General features: G+C 37.1%; 1 protein-coding gene across 4 annotated transcripts in view; it reads right to left on the bottom strand.

Moving 5' to 3' along the window:
• The window catches only part of CDH12 (cadherin 12), a 220,714-nt gene that overhangs the window by 146,589 nt on the left and 53,272 nt on the right, over positions 1-20,853 (bottom strand). For all 4 annotated transcript variants that reach the window (XM_055706192.1, XM_005444481.4, XM_027813008.2 and 1 more), the window contains one exon: positions 7,721-8,136. In XM_055706192.1, coding sequence (XP_055562167.1) covers positions 7,721-7,951 — 231 coding nt within the window. In that variant the 5' untranslated portion in view covers positions 7,952-8,136. The remainder of the gene's footprint in view (positions 1-7,720; positions 8,137-20,853) is intronic.

Here is a 20,853-nt window from a genome sequence, read left to right as displayed (position 1 = left end):
CATCTGAACAATACTTATTTTAATATAATATTTTATTTCCTCAGTTTTAGTCTTGTCACTTCCCACTTTTCTTTGTTAAGACTTTTCTTGACTTTTAATTCATGTTGGGATTTTTTTCCAGGTGAATGTAACCGAATCTGCTTTACACAAAAATTATTATGTAGCAAATGCAAGGATCATTTATGAAAGCAGTTCTTTTCATTAGACTTCCACCAACAGATGGAAAAGGTAAGCAAGCTTTTGAGTACACAAGGTCTATTTCCAATCAGAAGAGAAGGCGTGGAGTTTGAAGTTAACTGTAAACTGGGTTCATTGCTCACAATGTAATTGGATATGTAACAGACCCTCCGTAAAGAGGAAAGGAATCGTAGCTTTTGCAGCAGAGTAGATGTCTGGTACAGGGAGACAAAAAGAAGGATTAAGGGATGGTTATCTCTAGAGGGAGAAGACACAGGTCATTTACAGCCTGTGGGACATGGAAGTGGGTGAGGGAGAGGGAAACAGCACATGCCATGACACCAACACCTGCTCCAAGTTCATTGCTTTCCTTATCAGTTAAGTGTTACAAATTGTGGTTCAATATATATACTTCAGAAGCACAGGGGGGGTTGCACCTTAGGATGTCTACTGCGAAAAGACTCTCAGGACCCTGATGCACAAACTGTGCTAGATGCAATGGCAGCACCTGACAAGACTGCCAGTTCCAACCATCTCTTCTGTTTATGTCTTACATACAAGGATATTAACTACAGTGGCAGAAAATGGGATAATCTTCCAGCTCTTTAGCTTCTCCTGTAGGTTAGTGCTGAGCACCCGATTTTCTTGAAGATCACGCTCAGCTTATAACTGACTGATTCTTGCTAGGAACATGTTTTTGTTTCAGGATATCTAGCATTTTATTTGGAAAAATATGAATTTAATTTTGAAGTTTGTTAATAAATTTTATTTTATACTCATATATTGTTTATGAATTTCAGTGGCCATTTTTCATGCTATGTTTTCATAAAATGTAAATAATTCTGCGTATTTTATTGAAACAATGAATTTAAATGATGTAAATATTCACATTTAAACATTTCTGGTTTAAATTTTAAGTGGAATTATGAAACAAATTTTATCAATTTAAATTTTATCAATTTAAATTTCTGAAATTTGCTGTTCTAATTTGTTTATTGAAAATATTGTTTTTATACCAGATCAGTGTCCCTTCAAAAAGAGCAAAAGAAACGAAAGTCCACATTTTGAAAATATGAAATAATAAATATGAAATCCTGAGCTTTCAAATAGTCTCCTATTTAATTATTATTCTTTATTTTATTATTCTTTCTTTAATATTTCTGTATTTCATTAATTCTTTCATTAATATTTATATACTTACACTTTTCCTGCTAAGAATTTATACTTTTGTTGCATGTTTGAGTGAGGTATTACACTATTTCCTTGTTTTTAACACCTCACATGTTGCAGCAATCATAGATTTTATTCCATTTCTGAATCTCTTTGTTACTTTGGTTCACACGTTGTTACCCAGATACAGGAATGGCTACAGGTATGTAATACTTTTCCACATTTTGCTGACTGGTGAATTCTACTGAATTACTTGGCATTCTGATGCTCTTCCAGAAAAGAGATCTCATGATCTCAACTAGTTTCTCCTTCAGTTCAATTGTAATTTATGATCTAGGTTTCACTAGTTATAAATTCAATTTTGAGTTGCTGACATACGTAATACATGCCTATGCCTGATCATTCATAGTATCAGAAACACTATTTCCAAGGCTGGCAGGTCTGTCAGCAGTTCTCAGCCAAACTCCAAATTTAGATGAAATAAATTTAACGTCCTCAGATTCACTTGGATGAAAAAAGGAGACAATATTTTCATTTGTCTATCCACCCCAAGTCCTTCAAAACATTTCATACATCTTTTTCTAAAGCATTCTTTCACATATTCCGTAGTTCAAATGAACGTCCTTCGCAGCTGAAGCCATTTATACAAAGTTTCCAAATAAATAAAAGGCTTTGCCTTAGCAGTTTTATTCTACAAGCTCATTTGTAATTCTCCCTCTGTTGACAACATAAACTTCAGACTCAGGCTTGCACCATTAGCACCATCCATTCAGCCCTACGCAGAGGTCTGGTGAGAGCTGGTGATTTTGTGCCAACAGGATCATCTCCACAGGCTTTCAGTCTCCTGCACTGATCGCTGAATTATTGGGCAATAAAGCCTTCTAAGTTTGAGAGTTTTAACTATTTCAGTCTGTGACCTCCTTAGGAGACCAGAACAATGACCACAACCTTTTACATTCCCTAAAATGTGGGTTACAGCTCAGGAAGCTGATCCTTTCTTTTCAGTTTGCTCTCTCTTGGTCCTGAACTCGCTCTTTCTCCTCTCTCATGCAATCAATGAAAGCGCAGAACAGAGTTCTCATCTTTGTTTCATCTCCAAATACCTCATATAATTTTCATGAATGCAAGGACCACATGCAAAAGGTGTTACTACTATCAGTATTTTGCTTCCAATATTCCCGCTTTGAGCTAACCAAGTAAATCAATAAACAAGTGAAGACACTAGATCAATAAGAAATGTTCTGTTGTGTGCAAGCTGTTCATCTCTAGCACACATGACAAGAAAACTAGGTCTTTATACCATATACAAATACAAGCTTGCAAAAGCAAACATTAAATGCAAGTCTGACTTGCTCAAGAGTGTTTGTGTTTCCATGGTCCCACTTCCTTCTCACACTTTCAGGTGCAGCTGTCAAATTGCTTTTTGCCTCACATTATGCAATATACAGGATGCAAAGCTTTTAAAGTCATCACATTTTTCACCAGCCAGACATACCTGTTAGAGACAACAGTCTCAGCTCAACACAGCAAGATAAGAACTCTGGAGTTCTGCCCCTAGTTCTGACTCACACTTTCTTTTACCATTTAATTTCTCCTCATCGATTTTCCTATCCGCAATAAGTTGTGACAATCCTTTTCCTTGAAAATGTGCATGGTATAAACTCAGTCAGTCAGTTTAATACACCAGACTAATGTGACCATGCCTGATCACAATATATATTATTGCCTAAGGACCAAGCCCAACAAGAATTTCACTATAATATCTGCAGACAGAGGTGGGTATATGAATTCCTGTGTGTTACAGATGTACTGATCAACCTCATTCTTATAAATACTATTTGGGAGACCTTTCATATTAAAGTCATCCAGGAACGAGTAACTGTGATGTTCTGCATCATGCGAGTCAACACATTACTAGCAGTGTTCCCTGAAACATTTCTCATCTCTTGGAGGATGGCACTGTACAAATGTCTAGTGGAAATGACATACAGGTCTCTCTCTAATACTGTTATTTCAGATGTGGGCATAAAATCTGATAAGCTAGGAAAAACTCTTTTGACAGCTTTAAATATTATTATTGTGACACTCTCAGCAGAAATCTAGTAGAAATACATTTTTTTAAAAACATCAGATTAATCGAGGTACTGTTATGAACAGAGACTTAAGCTGGTTTTGGGGTTTTTTTTCTTCAAAGGGCAGTAGCTTCAAATTCACTACCTATATTTCTTTTCCTTTAAATTTATTTTTTCTTCCACATTAAGTCAGTTCTTGTGAGTAATACCAAAATGATAGTCACAGCACTATAAATTTGTTTCTCTGAGAACAGATTCTGCACAAGCAGTGCAAAATTTCCTTCACAGACTGCCCTGTCACCCAGGCACTCATGCAACAGGGAATACAACTGTAAAATCCGAGTGTGCACTCTGAAACAGGTGATGATTTAAGCCTGGTGGAAGGTGGTCAACATTAATTTCACTATATTGAAAACTGTCCACTAAAAAAATGCATAAATGAATTCTATGCTCATATTTCAGAAGTAGAGGATAAATTACTAGGTTTCAGAAAAGCATTCTGTTCTGGTCACAGATATAGAGCTCTGCTTCCTCCAGATCAGAACTGTTTCTGCCTTGATATATGGGGAAACCTGTGAAGATGATGAGGCTTTCTCAGGACTGCGTCAGATGAAAAATACCATATTGTTATGTGCACCCTGTAGTGCCATAGGACAGTTGTGACTACTACATTTTTCAGCTGGCAGGGATCACAACTAAAAAATATCTGTTGTAGGTTGCATGTAAGCATGTATAATGTAGTGCAGGTTTGAAGAACAAAATGTTGGAAAAGATATCGGTTATTCATTAGCAAGATACTACCTAGTAAGCTGAGAATATTTTGATTCTTGCACACTGGAAACCAGAACAGAAACGGCCGTTATCTCAAAGAGGACTTCGCAATCCTTTCCTATGTACCAAGCCAGTGTTCAGTAGGAGTTGCCACACGCCTGTCTCTGCAAGCTTAAGGACAGCCAGCAAAAATCCTTACTAAGCAACTGTACAGGTGTGCAACACAAGAAAGATGTAATGTGTTTACACACTAGGAACACAAAGACACATATATAAATCCAAGCGTGCTACATGTACGACAATTAAAACTTTTGCTAGCATTATCTCAATAATGAAGAACCTGCACTGTTCTTGCCTATTTTGTTCTCTTGAACTTTCATTTTCTTATGCTGCCTCTGCATGCCACTATTGAAACACATCAAGCAAGACAGGTTGCAACAAGATTTATAATATTCTGGTGGGGTTGCACCCCCTTGAGCTAACCCTGCATAAGGGCAAATAAAACTGCTACCTTGTTAGTAGTTAGAAAATTTTGGGATGTGGCCATGCTTGAGGATCTGATACTCAGGTAATTTATCTCACCATTCAGTGAGGACTGAGCTTTGGCACGAAAAAAAGAATTATGAACCTTTTTATCTGATTCCACACATGTGGCACTTCACCTGGCCTTCTGGAGCTTCACAGTATTGGGAAGAAACATAAAGCACAGCCAAGTAAGTACATGAGCAAGCCTTATTTTACAAGCCTTCTAGCATCCCTTCAGTTTTCACGAGTCACATGGCAACACCATATTCCAGTTCTGCTTTTTAGCCTGGGCCTGCTTACATGCCTCTCTACTAAAGGGAGCTATCTTTTGTTTGGTAATCTGATGGATTTTTATGGCTCTTACATATCATGAGGTTTCCAAACTTCGATTTAATATTCAGGTTAAATGCTTTTAATGTGTCAACATGAAGCACTATTTCCAGATCTCTAACTGTGAGCTAGACTAATCCCCATCAGTTTCTAAACTATATTTTGATTTGCAATCTGACACTTCTTGAGATAGTCTTCTAAAAACGTACATAAAAGGAATTAAGCGCATTGGTCAATAAGAGCTGACATTGTTGCTGCAAATCTGTGTTCTTTTACAGGTGGCTCCCAAAATTAACTACTCTCCCCTAACCGTGTAGTGAAATTGTCAGCTGATTTAATAGACACATTAAACTCCTGTTTATAAATTACTGTGACATTATTAATGCAGCAATTCTACAATAAGCAATATAAACGCCAATGTGCATGTCCCTATATCAAGTCTGGCTACAATGGCTGGAAGAAGACGACAAGAGACCTGCGATTTCAGGTCATATGAAATATCCTGCACTTTATCATATACATAATATCGCTTTAAAATATAGCACAGTAGTATTATAAAAATAATGACTTTTAAAATAAATTATTCTGGAATAAATCTAAATTATGGTAAATATAAATCAAATTATTTCTGTAGTCAATCCAGAACTCAATTGTGTATCAAACCTTAAAAATTTTATGTGATTTTTAAAAATTACATAAGATCTAAATATCTTGAATATCCACTGTTGAGTACATTTCAGTATGTTCACAATGGTTTGGATTGATATTAAATTATAGCATGGCTATTAAATTTATACTAAATTAAAGCATGGCTTTAATTGTCTGTATTTAAATGCACAATTTCTCTAAAGAAGTTCTCCCATTCAGTTCTCTACCTTCTTTGAGAGCTTTGTGGAATATAAGGAGGAAAAGCTAACATCTCTATCTTGGGGTTTTTTGTAGTTTTGGGTTTGGGGGTTTTGGGGATTGGCTTTTTTCTTAAAAGATTAGGCAAAGATGACATTCAAAACCTGTCAGGTTCCTTTTTCTGGTATATTGAAGCAAATAGTTTATATAGATAAAATAAGTTCTAATAAGCATCCAAAGGATATTTAGCAGGTAATGAACACTGTTGAAAAAATTATCACCTGCTATGAATTGTATATTTGGGAAGCAGATTTTTTGACTTAATGTTATTGATGTACTAACTAAACATCCTAATTTATTTTGTCTTTCATCACCAAGATCCTTCCATATTCTATTTTATTTACTAGGTAACAGAGGTATACGACGTCTTACCAAGAAACGTCACTATAGCTTGTTCTACGCTGCAATTAGATCTTTCCTAATTTTTGAAAAGTGCTATCTTACTATCTTGCATAAAGGAATAAAGATTAATGAATTACAGGGGTGCAGCAATAACATCTCTGTCTTCTGAGGTAAAAAGCATAGCAATCATGTTGTCTGTGTTACACCATCGAATGTGATTAGAGTCTTTACATCTTTAGCTAGTGGCCAGAACAAAGGTATGTGTTAGAACAAGTGTAAATTTGTATCAACTGGGTGTCACAAAGATAAAACGTTTCATTACGGGATCCCCCTTCAGACTGTAAAACAAACTCTTTATATTATCTCTGTGATATAAACATACACCTTTGTAAATTGTTTTGACTAGTATGTTTCAGTGCTTAGCACTAATGCCTACATGTGTAATATCTAAATACATTTTTGGGTGGTTTGTCAAATCATCTAGTGAACCACATGTAGTCTTTTGCTGTTTTACTGTGTAGGGAAGTGGCATCTGGGGACTCAGGCAATGAATCCCTGACCTCTTATTTTCATTGAGTAAGGGCCTTTATTTAAATTCATACATAGCATCCAATTATATACTGTGCTACTTTTTTCTTCAGGTCTCACTTTCAGCTTTCCTTTCTGAAAAATCTGTTATTTAAATTCACCTCACACACCCCTTGAACAGTTGGCTATCAAATTACTTATGCCTTATTACAGAAACGGTCATATAATGAGAGAGAGAATTGCATAAATTCTCTGCATGTGTGAATGTGCATGTCTGCACACAGAGTATAAAAGCTATAATGCAACAGTTTGAATTACAAAGCAATAAAACATATTTGAAATACTTGAAAACAATCTGAACAATCAGAAATAAAACCAAATGATGCTAAGGCATAAGACAGAAGAGAAAAAAGCAGGTATCTCTGTTAGTTGAAAATGGACTTGGAGTAACCATACCAATCACAGAAATGACTGTGCATTCTGGGCTACAGATTTCTGGTTGAAATCTTATTTCTGATATCAGTCCAACATTTGTTGCTAAAAATCAAATGTGCTATTACAGCAGATTCAATTAAAGATATTTGTGCACCACAAACTTATTTCAGAACTCCCCCCTCTTTTTTTTTTTGTTTTTGTTTGTTTGCTTGCTTTATTCCAAAACCAAGGATAATGAAATAAGACAAACATAGAAAGGTAGAAAGTAAATATTATAATTTTTTGCACTAAAAATAATAATAAAATCTATAGTGGATATATGAGAGGTGGAATGGTAAAGGGGATGAACAGAAGGAACTCCTGTCAGTTGAAGAATTGCCCCACCAGAAATAGGTACACCTTTATAGCACATTTTACTATTTGTCTGTGTTAATTCAACTTTTAAAGAAAGAGTAAAAAATTACCTTTCCCACATACTGAGGTTCAGAGCCCATGTACTCCTCCAGCACAAAAAATTGATTCCACACCCAGCCTCGTTTGACTCGCTGAGCAGATGACCTCCTCCCTGGCATTGGGACAACATTATCTCTTGGCTCTGCTTCTAAAGTTTGTTGTGGTTGTGGATGCAGTGGCGTCAGGAGACCTCCATCAAACAGGACCCAGAGAAGCAGGGATAAGCAGTTCCTTGTAAGCATTGGCAACGGCTTCCCTACAGCAAGTAATAAAAACTCCAGCACTTAATGCAGAGCAGAGGAATCCAGGTTTGAGGTGTCTGTGGCCTCCACCACTTAGCTTCTGATTTTATTGCGGAAATGCTAATGCAGGCATTAATCCTTCTGATGACAAGGTTTTTGCCGCATTAAATTCCATCTAAAGGGACCTATAAAAGAGATTTACATGGCAACATCAAATTACATAAAATTACATTGAAGCGTTCATCAAAATTCTCACACCTAGTTAGTTTCTAGAGACAGAGAAAAAGATTAGGAATCACAGTTTTCAAAGATTGCTATTTTGATTGCAGGACAGAGCTGCTCTAGAACATTCTAGTTATTACAGGAATAGCTCATTCTTGCTCTGCTTAGCATTACCTTTATGTCTGTCTGAGGACAGGGCCATAGCCTTTGCTTTATGACCCAGTTATCAGACAAAACTGTTATCCATCAGTGATGTAAAAATTATTTATTCTGGATTTACACAGAAAATATTGGAGAAGAGAAGACCCACTCTTCACCCTACTGTCTAGGGCAGGAATGCTTTGCTTGTTGTCTCTGCCAGAAAGGCATCCTGGGGTTTATTCTACGGCCTGCTGTTTGTCTGTGCAAGAAATACTACTTGTAGGATTTAAGATGGATGCATTTTACATTTTTAAAACAAAAATACAATTTATATCACTATGGAATTCACCACTTTGTTAAGGCCATATTGTGTTATTGATTTTTAAGCAGAAGCTTCTACCAAATCAATGAGAGTTCTGCTTAAAAATCAATGGCATGATATAGACCTTAGAAAAGAAGAAACAGTAAAGTACCTAACCATATATATTTTTCATTTTCAAATAGTGCCAAAGATTATATTTTCCTTATAAATAATATTGTTACTATACATAACAATAAATAATGTAGAAAATCTTATTTGTTAGGTGCATGCTGAAGTATCTAAATAGAAAGGATTTACAATTGGGAACCTGGAAAATCTAACAGGTTTTGAAGAAAAAAACCACCACCCTAGAAAAATAACTGCACTCCCTTTTCTAAATTTAGGGTGAGATTTTCTGTTCTGATTAGAAAGGCTATTCTAGGTCTTACCAAAAAAGAAAGTAAAAAAATGTGGTGAAAAGGAATCTAGTGCAAATGAGTATTTTAATGCTACCTTCAGAAAGGATTAAAAATGAAGGAAGAACTATCTGCTCATAATCCTTAAAAAAACCCAAACAACAACAAAAAAATCTTTTGTGTTGAAGACATTTCAATTTTTTTTTTTTTTTCATCTAAAGGAAAATATTCTAAGGTACAATGAGCGCAAACTTCCACTTGCATTACCATTTGTACTTTATGTATTTTATTTCAGCAAAGAAACTTTAATATAGGACCCTACCACAATAGAGAGCTGCACTCAATATTAATATATTTGATACGTATTTCTATTAGCAGCTTTTTTAATTTAACAGTTCACATGACTTTTTGTGCTTCTGTCTTCAATGCATTCAGTGGTATATAACATTAGGTTCAGACTGTGTTCAGCCATAATTCAGTTCCAAGACTTTCAAACTCCTGTGCCTTTCTTGATCCACAGTTGCAGGGTGCATGCCTAGTTTTTATGGCAAAATCATAGTAATCATGAAACACAGGGAAAAAAAACCCAAAACTGAACAAAGAACTCAAAGCACCTTTCTGAATTACCCAGCCATAGATGCAAGCTGGAAAAAAATGACATAAAAAAGTTCTGGGATAGTCTGCACTGCTTCATACTGTATTCAATTTAACTGCTATACCACTGCTCTTTGCCGAGGAGGCTCTGTACATTACAGTTCTCCCAGCGGAGCTCTGCCTCCGGCCATGTCTGTCAGTCTGGGAGCTTTTAAAATGTTATACAGCACCAAAAGTAATGCGAAGAGATTGAAGAACTTCAATGAAAGGAGAACAATTCCCCCTTGGCTGGAAGGTTAGTTACCAAGTGCAAAACACAGAGCACTTTAACCCTTTCTCTGTCAATCTCCTAGGCTGCCTTCCACACCATGTGCTGCAGAGCCAGGAGAGAGCAATGCCAGTGCTTGCTTCATTCCCTACAGCTTCACAAAGCTGGTGAATAGCAGTATCAAAGAAAAATGGCAGGCTAATAGGTGTTGCAGGTCAGGACTGCAGCATGAGATACCCTCATCAGCTGCAAAAGAGTTCACCATGAAGAATTTTCTTTTTTTAAAATGTAAATCTCAGCTGTTAGGAGGCCAGTAATTGAGATCCCAGTACTTCAGCCCTCAAGGGAACCGCTCCAGCTTGAGCAGTAGGAAACTGAGACACAGGGTCATCCCCTGCCACCTCTTCTTCTCCAGCGTTTCATTGCTGGCTTTGGAGTGGTGAAGTGGCCAAACAGAATATATTTAAAATCACAGTTTGAACCTGTACAGCAATTCAAAGGTTAAGGCTAATATTTATTTTAGTCTGAGTGTATTGTTTTGCATTTTCTTTTTAAGTGTTACTCTTCCAGCCAGGATACCTAAACCTGTATTGGTGTTTTTATGTTGTCATATACTCACTAGACATTTAAGTCTAGCACCTTTATATACTTCTGCCCTGAAAACTGCTATGAGAGCTGGAAGATAAGGATTTAGAAATCCAGTCAGAACATTTAGTCATAAGGAAAGTACTATATTTCCTATTTTTTTTAAGGAATTACTTCCTCTGATGCTTATAAAGAGAGGCTTAATTAGTAAGAGAGTTTTGCACAGATATGCCAGATTTTTCTTAACTCTAGTTTTTTTCTTTTTCAATATTAGCTGTTGCTAGTCATTTCTTCAGACAGTCTTATATGGATTTAAGTACCTTTACGCATGACTTAACCCACAAAAAGAGACACAGAGGGAATGCCTGTATGAAGTTACCCTCCCTGCCCCACACACATGCTTTTATGCAGTGAGATTACATTTACTCTTTTCCACAGTTCAGAAAACTGAAGTGACCCAGCAGCAATCATGGACAATCTGTTAAAACACGGTAATTAAGAAATCTCGATCCTATGTACTCTGTGCCCAAAACTGCACACTTAGAAACTCATAAAATGCAAAGGATGAATTAAATATCACTACTGTGATTATTTATTGAGAATAACGAAGTACAGTATAAATGGTTCTCCTGCAAGAATTTTGATACTGACCTGGATTATACTGCAGTTAATCTAAACAGCCTGAGCAGAGGAATGTTTTCAGAGTAGCAAAACTGATGCATGCTATTACTGCTGCAATAACACTATCAACGAGAGCCATAGCACTGCAGACACAAATGGTCTCACCAAGCTTGCAAGGGTTATCCCTTCTAGAGAGGACAGCTATACATCCTCTGCAATCACTAGTACACAGATAAGGCCAGATTTAGAGAAGTCTGAAAGGAAACTCTAAATGATCTTTGATTTTGTCATGGTTTAATCCCAGTAGGCAATTCAGCCTCACCGAGCTGCTCACTAGTCAGTCCCCTTGCAGTGAGATGGGGAAAAGAAGCAAAAGAAGTAGAAAAGTAGAGAAAACTCATAGGCTGAGACAAAGACAGTTTAATAGGGAAAGCAAAAGCTGCATGAGCAAGAAAAGCAAAATAAGAAGTTCATTCACAACTTCTCATTGGTAGGCAGGTGTTCAGTCATCTTCAGGAAAGCAGGGCTCCATCACGTGTAACAGTTACTTGGGAAAAAACCCACCATAACTCCAAATGTTCCCCCTTTCCTCCTTCTCCCCCTGAGTTTTATTGATGAGCATGAAGTCATATGGCATGTGATATCCCTTTGGTCAGCTGGGGTCAGCTGTCCAAGCTGTGTTTCCTACCAACTTCTTGTGCACACCCAGTCTACTCACTGGTGGGGCAGTGTGGAGAGCAGGAAAGGCCTTGGCTCTGTGTGAGCTCTGCTCAGCAATGACTAAAAGATCTCTGTTATTAACACTGTTCCCAGCACAAACCCGAAACACAGTACCATACAAGCTACTATGAAGAAAATTAACTCTATCCCAGCCAAAACCAGTACAGAACTGTATGAAGCATCTACTTGCATCAGACTGCAGATACCCGAATGTCACATGCACACAAGCAAGAAACACTACAGCTCCACGAAGCACTCAAAAATGTCTTTAGCACAACAAAGCTGATAATTGCATCTCCGTGAATGGAGGCAAATTGCTTACTGACAAAGTATCCATTATATGCTGATGGTGGGAACATTTCTGCAGCCACCTTAACCATAAATCTACCAGCACAGAGAATGCTTTTGCTTATGTGAAACAACAGCTAACGTAGAGCAACCATCTTCCTACCCGAAAAGAGGTTTGAAAAACTTGGCAGTACTGCAAAATGGTTGATCCATGCCAGATGGAAAGCCAGTTAAGATCTATAACTGTGAATATGCTGTAATAGCTGACCATCTATCCTCACTTCTCTGCAGTATCTTGAAATAAGAATATACAACAACAGAAAAAAAGTCTGTGCTGTCAGTATCTATTAAAATTAACTGCTAAAGTATTTGAGAAGATATATCTTGAGGTTAAAGGAATGGTAAAAGTGCGTGGAAAAGCTCAGTTCATCTCTCACCTTCATATGCTTTCTCTCACCTTAGGCACATCAGGATGATATTCTCAAAGGTATTTAGTTAAAAGAATTCCTATTTGATTAGACTCTAGATATCCATATCTTTTTGTCAGTTTGACTTTATTGAGCATCAGAACCTATCTAGAGACTTTGGAAATAAAAGTAATTTTTGTTTTTTCTGCCTTTTTTTTTTTTTTTTAGTTAGGGTAGGAAGTACTCGGCAACATCAAAACAGAGGTTAGGAGGGGGATTGCAAATGAACAGATTTGAAACCTCCAACTACGAAGGAGAATAATTCTCAGTATCTACATCCTACACGTCAGAAGACTTTCAACAGAGTGATTGAGCAAACCCCACCTCTACAACTCCAAAACCCATTTGTCAAGTGTAACATCTGGAATCCGTGACAGGTAGCTCTCATGGGGCTTAAAAGAATGTATGTCTCTACCTGTTAAGAAAATACCTGACTTACTGGAGTCTTAACATAGAATTACAGAATCACAGAATCATCCAAGTTGCAAATGACCTTTAAGATCACCATTAAGTCCAACCATTAACGTACCACTGCCAAGACCACCACTAAACCATGTCCGTAAGCACCACATCTACATGCTTTTTTAAATACCTCCATGAATGGTGATTCCACCATGTCCCTGGGCAGACTGTTCCAATGCTTGACCACCCTTTCAGTGAAGAATTTTTTCCTAATATCCAACCTAAACCTCCTCTGGCATAACTTGAGGCCATTTCCTCTTGTCCTATTGCTTGGTATCTAGAAGACTTACCAGTCTACAACCTCCTTTCAGGTAGTTATAGAGAGTGATAAGGTCTCCCCTCAGCCTCTTTTTCTCCAGGTTAAACCCCAGTTCCCTCAGCCAGTCCTCATAGCACTTGTGCTCTAGACCTTTCACCAGCTTTGTTGTCCTTCTCTGGACACACTCCAGCACCTCTGTGTTTTTCTTACAGTGAGGGGCCCCACACTGAACACAGTATTTGAGGTGCAGCCTCACCAGTGCTGAGTACAGGGGGACAATCCCTTCCCTTGTCCTGCTAGCCACACTGTTTCAGATGATCCAAAAGAGTTATTCCTTTACCTCTGTTTGTGTGGAACACAATAAGCCATAGAAGCTGTTGTGGTTTAACCCCAGCCAGCAACTAAGCACCACACAGTTGCTTGCTTACTCCCTCCCACACCCCCAGCAGGAGGCGGGGAAGAGAACTGGAAAACCAGATGTGAGAAAACTGGTGGGTTAAGATAAGTACAGTTTAATAACTGAAATAAAATTTATTGTTATTATCATAATAATAATCTTGTTATAAAAAGGAAAATAACAAAAAGAGAGAAATAAAACCCAAGAAAGACAAGGGATGTACATTAAAATAATTGCTCACCACCAACTGACCAGTCTCCTCAAGTAGTGGCCCCTGGCCAACCTTCTCCTTTTGTTGCTGAACATGATGCTATATGGTATGGAATATCCCTTTGGTCAGCTGGGTCAGCTGTCCCAGCCGTGTGTCCTCCCAGCGTTTTGTGCACTCCCAGTCTGCTCACTGGTGGGGTGGAGTGAGGAGCAGAAAAAGCCTTGGCTCTGTGTAAGCACTGCTCGGCAATAACTGAAACATCCCTGAATTACTAACGCTGTTTCCAGCACCAATCCAAAACATAGTCCCACACTAAGTATGAAGAAAATTAACTCTAGCCCAGCCAAAACCTGCATAGAAACCTAGAATGGCTCTCTAGCTATATAGGCTGACCCCTCATGAAGCTGAACACCTGAATCCTGGTCTCTGCATCAGTGGTTATTTATATCAAGTTGATGATGAACAGGAGGAACAGAAACCCAATACCCTATACAAATTCCAAATGCTCTGTAGCTTATTGATGACAGCACTCTGATAAAATGTGAGAAATATGGATAGAAAATGCACAACTGGAAGATGAATCGTGGTGTTTCTGTAAGATATTTATAATCATCTGGAAGAGAACTATACTGACTGAACTACTGGACAACAAGCAGATGACTGCCTTTCTCATGCAATAAGGTGAATTTAACTCTCCTTTTGTTAAATTCTATTACAAAAGCCCTCAAATCCTAATATTTCACATCAAATATTGTGCTTGATATAAAGTTACTAATTATGCAACTAGGCAAGAAAAATATGAGTGTGATTAAGGCTATGATTCTGGGATTTGACTTTCAAAGCCGACGCCTCTGTATATTGAATGGATATTTGCAGAGTTGTATTTTCTATACTGATACAAGAGTTCAATTTGAATGTTAGTTATGACTATAGATATCAGAAGTGATAGTGATATGAATCTGGAATACTCTATTGAGTTTTTACTGGCATAAAACCAAAGTGAGATGAGAATGATGTCCCTGATCTTCAAGTATGAATACCCTTTTAGCACATTCATAAGAAAGTTGCCACAAAGATATATTATAGTACAAAACCCATGTGAAATACTATACCAGTACCCAATAAACATATTTATGAAGTGCCTAACATTGGAGAGGAGTCTAATTATATTTGGCATTTCTAAGCACTACAATAATAAAAGTATTATAGCTCTGCAGACATGCATTAATAATTGGCTTTCTAGTATATAAAAAAGTGATTACTTAAGAGAGTTTGGAGACACAACAAAATCAAACGACACATACTTCCAAAAAAGCATAGCTATACAATGCTGAGGGTTATAGAAAAAGTAATGAAAAACCCCAATACAAAAACATTCTTTGTGAGTGCAAAACAATAAATTGCTTCTATATGCAACTATTTATACACAGTGTCAGCCCTATCATCATTGGCAACAGTTACAAGAGATCGTTTATAACTTAAATATAAGCCATGGAGCCATCATCTGCTACATGGGAATTTATCCTCTTTAACTCACAGCATGCGTAAGAATATCAGGGACATAACTGTTAAAAAAAACAAAAAACAAAAAAACAAAAAAACAAAACAACACAAAAAAAACCCAAACAAAAAAGACTGAAACTTTCATTATAAAAATGAAAATACATCAAGGCTCCAAGGTTCACTGAACTCTTGAAAGCTAATTCAGGTAAAATGAAATTTTCACTACAGGTTAAAAATAATTAATGTTTATTTCAGTGAAATTCAGATCAAGGCCAGTACTACTCTGTAAATACATAGTGCAGCTCTACAACTTAATAATCAGTTAAAATTAAGAAAAAAAATGCCTCAGAAAAGCACAGAGTTTCCTTCACTTTAGGAAGATGGTCAGATGATGAAGTGACATCATCAATTTTATTTTTATGGTGTCTTGTATCATGTCATGTTAGTCTTGTCTCAGAAAAGTACTATGTTGATTTTGTACCTACTTAGTCAATGATCTAGAATCTGTATTTTTGAAGAAATTATAAACATTTTCATTTCTGGTAAGAATCTGTAAATGTAAATGCTAAAGTACAGACAATCAAGAAACCATCCTTCACCCTACTGTCCTATGTTTTCTTGAATGAATACATGAGATGGGGGAAAGGAGAGAAAGGCAAACAAATCAAAACCTTTCAACACATTAGCAATATCTTTAGGGTAAGAATTAAGAGATCTCAGGCTGCAACTCAAATATATTTATAATTTTGTAAGTAACGCAGGATACTGAAATGAATGTGAGCACATTTTAATGTGCTCTGTAACATAACATTTTGTTATTTCTTAGGGTATTTCTGGTTTGCCCAGCCTGTCAAGAATTCTATTAATTACTTCATATTGCAAACATACTTCAGCTAAGATCCCAATATTAAAAGACTTTCTGCTATTGGTCAAACTGATTATAATACATTTTAAATAATCCATTATAATTTCTTGTGTTAGAAGGACCACATAAATATACTAACTTACAAAACTAACTCAAAGTTAGATATTTTAAAATGAGTCCTTGCAGACTTTTGTTTGTTTATTGTGTATATAATTGCATAATTATTGCTTAATACAAACGGTGTATAACCTTAGACACTTAAAACTGAAAATATGGGTCTTCTATCGCCAATTATTGCAATATGGATAAAACAGACTTAAATGTCTCTGTCTTCCTCACCACAGTATTAAGTATTTAATTCTTAATATTCCTTTCCATAATACATTATGGAAATCCATAGCTCAGCTTGTACTCTCGGCCCAATTCTTAAAGTTTCTTCTGGTCTTCTGGAAGGTTAATAGATCTGTGCTGACAATACTGTGTTATGTAATTTACTGCGTTATGTGATTTCAGAGGACGGTAACCCCTCAGGAAAAAATTACAGACAGCAGTTTTGCCCAACAAATTTCAAGGCATTAATCTTGTGAATATTAACAGGTAGCCCCAGAGACAACAGGACTGAGAGATAACCCATCAATTATCTTAACCTTGAGAACATTCAGCTCAGGCCTCTAAATATTCTGGAATCACCTAGTTTACACTGTGCTTATTCCAATGCTCAATAATACATAACTTTTACGCTTAGTAATTTATCTCTTTTCACAACTCAATTTGACTTGTTTTTACCTACCTACATATGCTATTAGGACTGGCAGTTGTAATGACCCTATGACTCTTTTCGGACCAATGATGAACTAATTTAAAAATAAAAAAATTTCATGGATTTTAAAACATCAGAAATAGTAACTCTAGGGCTTTTATTTTTATTCCTTAGAACAGTGTTCTCTGTTTTGCCCACCATTACAGCATGGGAACATAAGGTCATCACAGCAACTGAGCCAGGCTGTAGTTACACTGAAACCAGCTATTCTAACTAGAGTACAGTCATCTATAAATAACCTCAGCCAAAGTAATCCTTGTTTGGTTTTTTGTTGTTCAGAACCAGGCATGTTTCATGAAAACTCACCAGCTATCAGAGCTGTATGCGAATAGGTAGTCTCTCCTCAAGAAACCTTTCACTCAAGTAAAACCTCCCACTCTCCAGTCAACGTGGAATTGTTCCCAACCGAAGTCAGTGATTAAACTCAGAGATGTTAAAAGCAACCACAAGGCTTTTTGTGTACAGTGTCTAAAAAAGATAGAAAAATATTCTTGCCTGACATTCATCTTTATAAATCCCCGTGTCTCTCGTGTGCAATTGTTCATTTCCTAAATTCAAGACTAATGAATTGGGTAATTTTATGACAGATGCCTGCTGTGAATGTCAACAATTATGGCCTAATGCAGACAATAGATGAGATGGTGTAGGAAGAAATAGAGGGCTCACTTTGATGACACACAAGCCTTATCTGTCTTGTTCAGAGAAATAAAAGCAAATCTTATTTGTGAAAATATTGTTTCATAGTATTTCTTACTTTTCTTAATTTTAAATTAAAAGGACAAGAAAAGAGTATATTAGAAGAAAGACAGGTCTTGTCATCTATTAACACTCAGCAACACTCAGAAATTAGCATTCAGCACAATAAATTATTGGAGTCTTCCTCTTACTGACCCATTAAGGCCAACCATAAACCTAACAAGGTGCACCACTAAACTATGTTCCTAAGTGCCACATCTACTCATCTTTTAAATAGCTCCAGGGATGCTGACTCAACCACTTCCCTGGGCAGCCTGTTCCAATGCTTGACCACCCTTTCAGTGAAGAAATTTTTCCTAATATCCAACCTAAACCTCCTCTGGCATAACTTGAGGCCATTTCCTCTTGTCCTATTGCTTGGTATCTAGAAGACTTACCAGTCTACAATCTCCATTCAGGTAGTTATAGAGAGTGATAAGGTCTCCCCTCAGCCTCTTTTTCTCCAGGTTAAACCCCAGCTCCTTCAGCCACTCCTCACAGGACTTGTGCTCTGGACCCTTCACCAGCTTTGTGGCCCTTCTCTGGACACACTCCAGCACCTCCGTGTTTTTCTTGCAGTGAGGGGCCCAAAACTGAACACGGTATTCGAGGTGCAGCCTCACCAGTGCTGAGTACAGGGGGACAATCCCTTCCCTTGTCCTGCTGAGCGCATAATTTCTCATACGTAATAAGCAGCTTGTTTACTGCATATATTTCTTTTAGTTTTTACAATAAGCATAAATTGTAGTTATTGCAGTTTATGAAACTGTGGTTTAGATAGGAAATCAATAATGTCTTTTTAAGGTTAAGCTCAGTGAAACAAAGTGCTGAAATAGTCCCTGATGAAATTGCACCTTAGCTGAACTCACAAAGAACAGCATTATGGAGAGGATAATGTCATACTTGCAGCATTATAGATTGAGGCCAATCAATCAGATATATTGTGATCGCTGAAGGTGCAGTCCTATTGTACTAAAAAAAATACCTTCAGGCCTCAAGGTAGAAAGACTGACACATTTAGTCTGAAGAAACCTAAATCCGGTACTTCCCTAAAATGAGTGAATTCACCTTACCAGAGGACACAACCCATAGAGATACACATATTTATTTTTTTTCAGGTAGAACTGGAGTACTAGACCAAAGACTAAGCTAGAAGAAAGGCTAATACCCTCTACTGAAAAACCACAGAGGGAGCCATTGCTTTTGTGGAAATAAACATATAATTCCTCTGATGTAATTTCTGACAAGTGGTCAAGTGTGACCCACTGTATGGTTCTTCTCAACACAGAATCACAGAAAAACAAAATGGTTGAGGTTGGAAGGAACTTCTGGAGTCTATCTAGTTCAACCCCCCCGGCTCAACCAGGGTGAGCTACAGCAGGTTGCCCAGAACCACATAGAGCTGGGTTTTGAACTCCCCACAGACAGAGATTGCATAACTTCTCTGGGCGACTTGTTCCAGTGGCCTGGCCCTTCTTCAAGTTTTTGATCTACTTTGCTGCCCACTTATCAACACTTCATCAGTTTCTCTATGAAGATATTTGCCAGATAGTGTGAAAGCCTTTTTAAAGTCAAGGTAAACAACATCCACACTCTCCCTTTATCCACCGCTCATTATAGAAGGCTAACAGGTTGCTTGAACATGATTTCTCCTTTGTAAATCCATACTGACTACTCTCAGCCACTGTCTTGTCCTCCACATGTTTGGAAATGGTTTCCAGGTTTCCAGGGCTTCATTACTTTCCTAGGGACTTAGGTGAGGCTGACTGGCCTATAGTTTCCCACATCTTCCTTCTTGCCAACCAACCTTGAAGGTACGGGGGACATTTGCTTCCAGCTCTTGGAAACCTCTCTTGATTGTCATGACCTTTCAAAGACAACAGAGTGAACTTCCAATGACTTCAGCCAGCTCCCACAGCATAGATGCAACCCATCAGGCCCCATGGACTGTGTACATCCAGAAAGTGCTCCCAACCTGGTCCTCCTCCACCAAGGGCAAATCTTCCTTGCTGTATTCATTGGCAGCAGGTACTTCCTGACTTTGTGGAGTTTCAAAGTCTCACCCTCCAGCACAGTGACCAAGCCTCTTCATTTTGTTATTCAAGCCAAACCACTAGATGAGTCAAAATAAACTCTCATTTGTCAAACCCCCATCTTTTCCTCCTAGGAAGGGAGTCTTTGAAAGTACGAAGGAATTTTGGAGAAGGTTTTAATACACCTTTCAATTTAATCCCCAATTTCTTCTTTGTAACTGCATGAACCTCTATTTATTATTACTAGTAATTGCATTTGTTAACACAGGAGCTCAAAATATAGGTATATGTGCTACACCAGTTTGATTTTTCAAAGCCACTGTAGACTTCAGATGCTTGGTGAAATCCTTAGAATGCTTTCAAGCAAAAGATTTACAATTTCACAGTGATAAACATGCAGATACTCTCTACATATTAAATGCACTAAATAAATGCTATTTGGAAGACAGCATTTTAATGTAATGAACCAAAAGATTACCTCACCTGTGATATCTAGAATACTTATATGATTTTTTTTCACATAAAGCTCTAAATTTTAATACTTTGGGGCCATATTTTATCATAAACATAATAAACTTTGGTGACACAGTTGTTATCTGGATAATTTTCATATGTAAGTAAAGAAAGCTCAGTTGCACAGAGAGCTTTATAAAACAGATCTGTAAATTAATTAATTTATATCTCTAATATTCTTTAAAAAAGGTACTCAGCTTCCTATATTTCTCTAACAGAGATGATAAAATTATTTCTTATCAGTCTATGACAGATTATTCAGAAATAAAAAGTGAATAATTAATATACCATAACACCAAGAATTTGCTTTTTGGGGTGTAAGGTGTTAAAAGCAATTGATGACATGAAAGACAGTAAAAGATTATCGCTTAGAGAAATTCCAGCTGAACTGCTTTTATGACTTTGCCTCACTTTAGTTAAAATTTTCTCTGATGTTAGAGCTTTTGAAATTCCTGGGAGGGTTTTATCCCCAGGAAGAATC

This window comes from Falco cherrug, chromosome 3, assembly GCF_023634085.1.
Source record: "Falco cherrug isolate bFalChe1 chromosome 3, bFalChe1.pri, whole genome shotgun sequence".
NCBI classification, from domain to species: domain Eukaryota; kingdom Metazoa; phylum Chordata; class Aves; order Falconiformes; family Falconidae; genus Falco; species Falco cherrug.
Note: the sequence above shows the minus strand (reverse complement) of the source record. Positions and strands in the feature narration are given on the sequence as shown.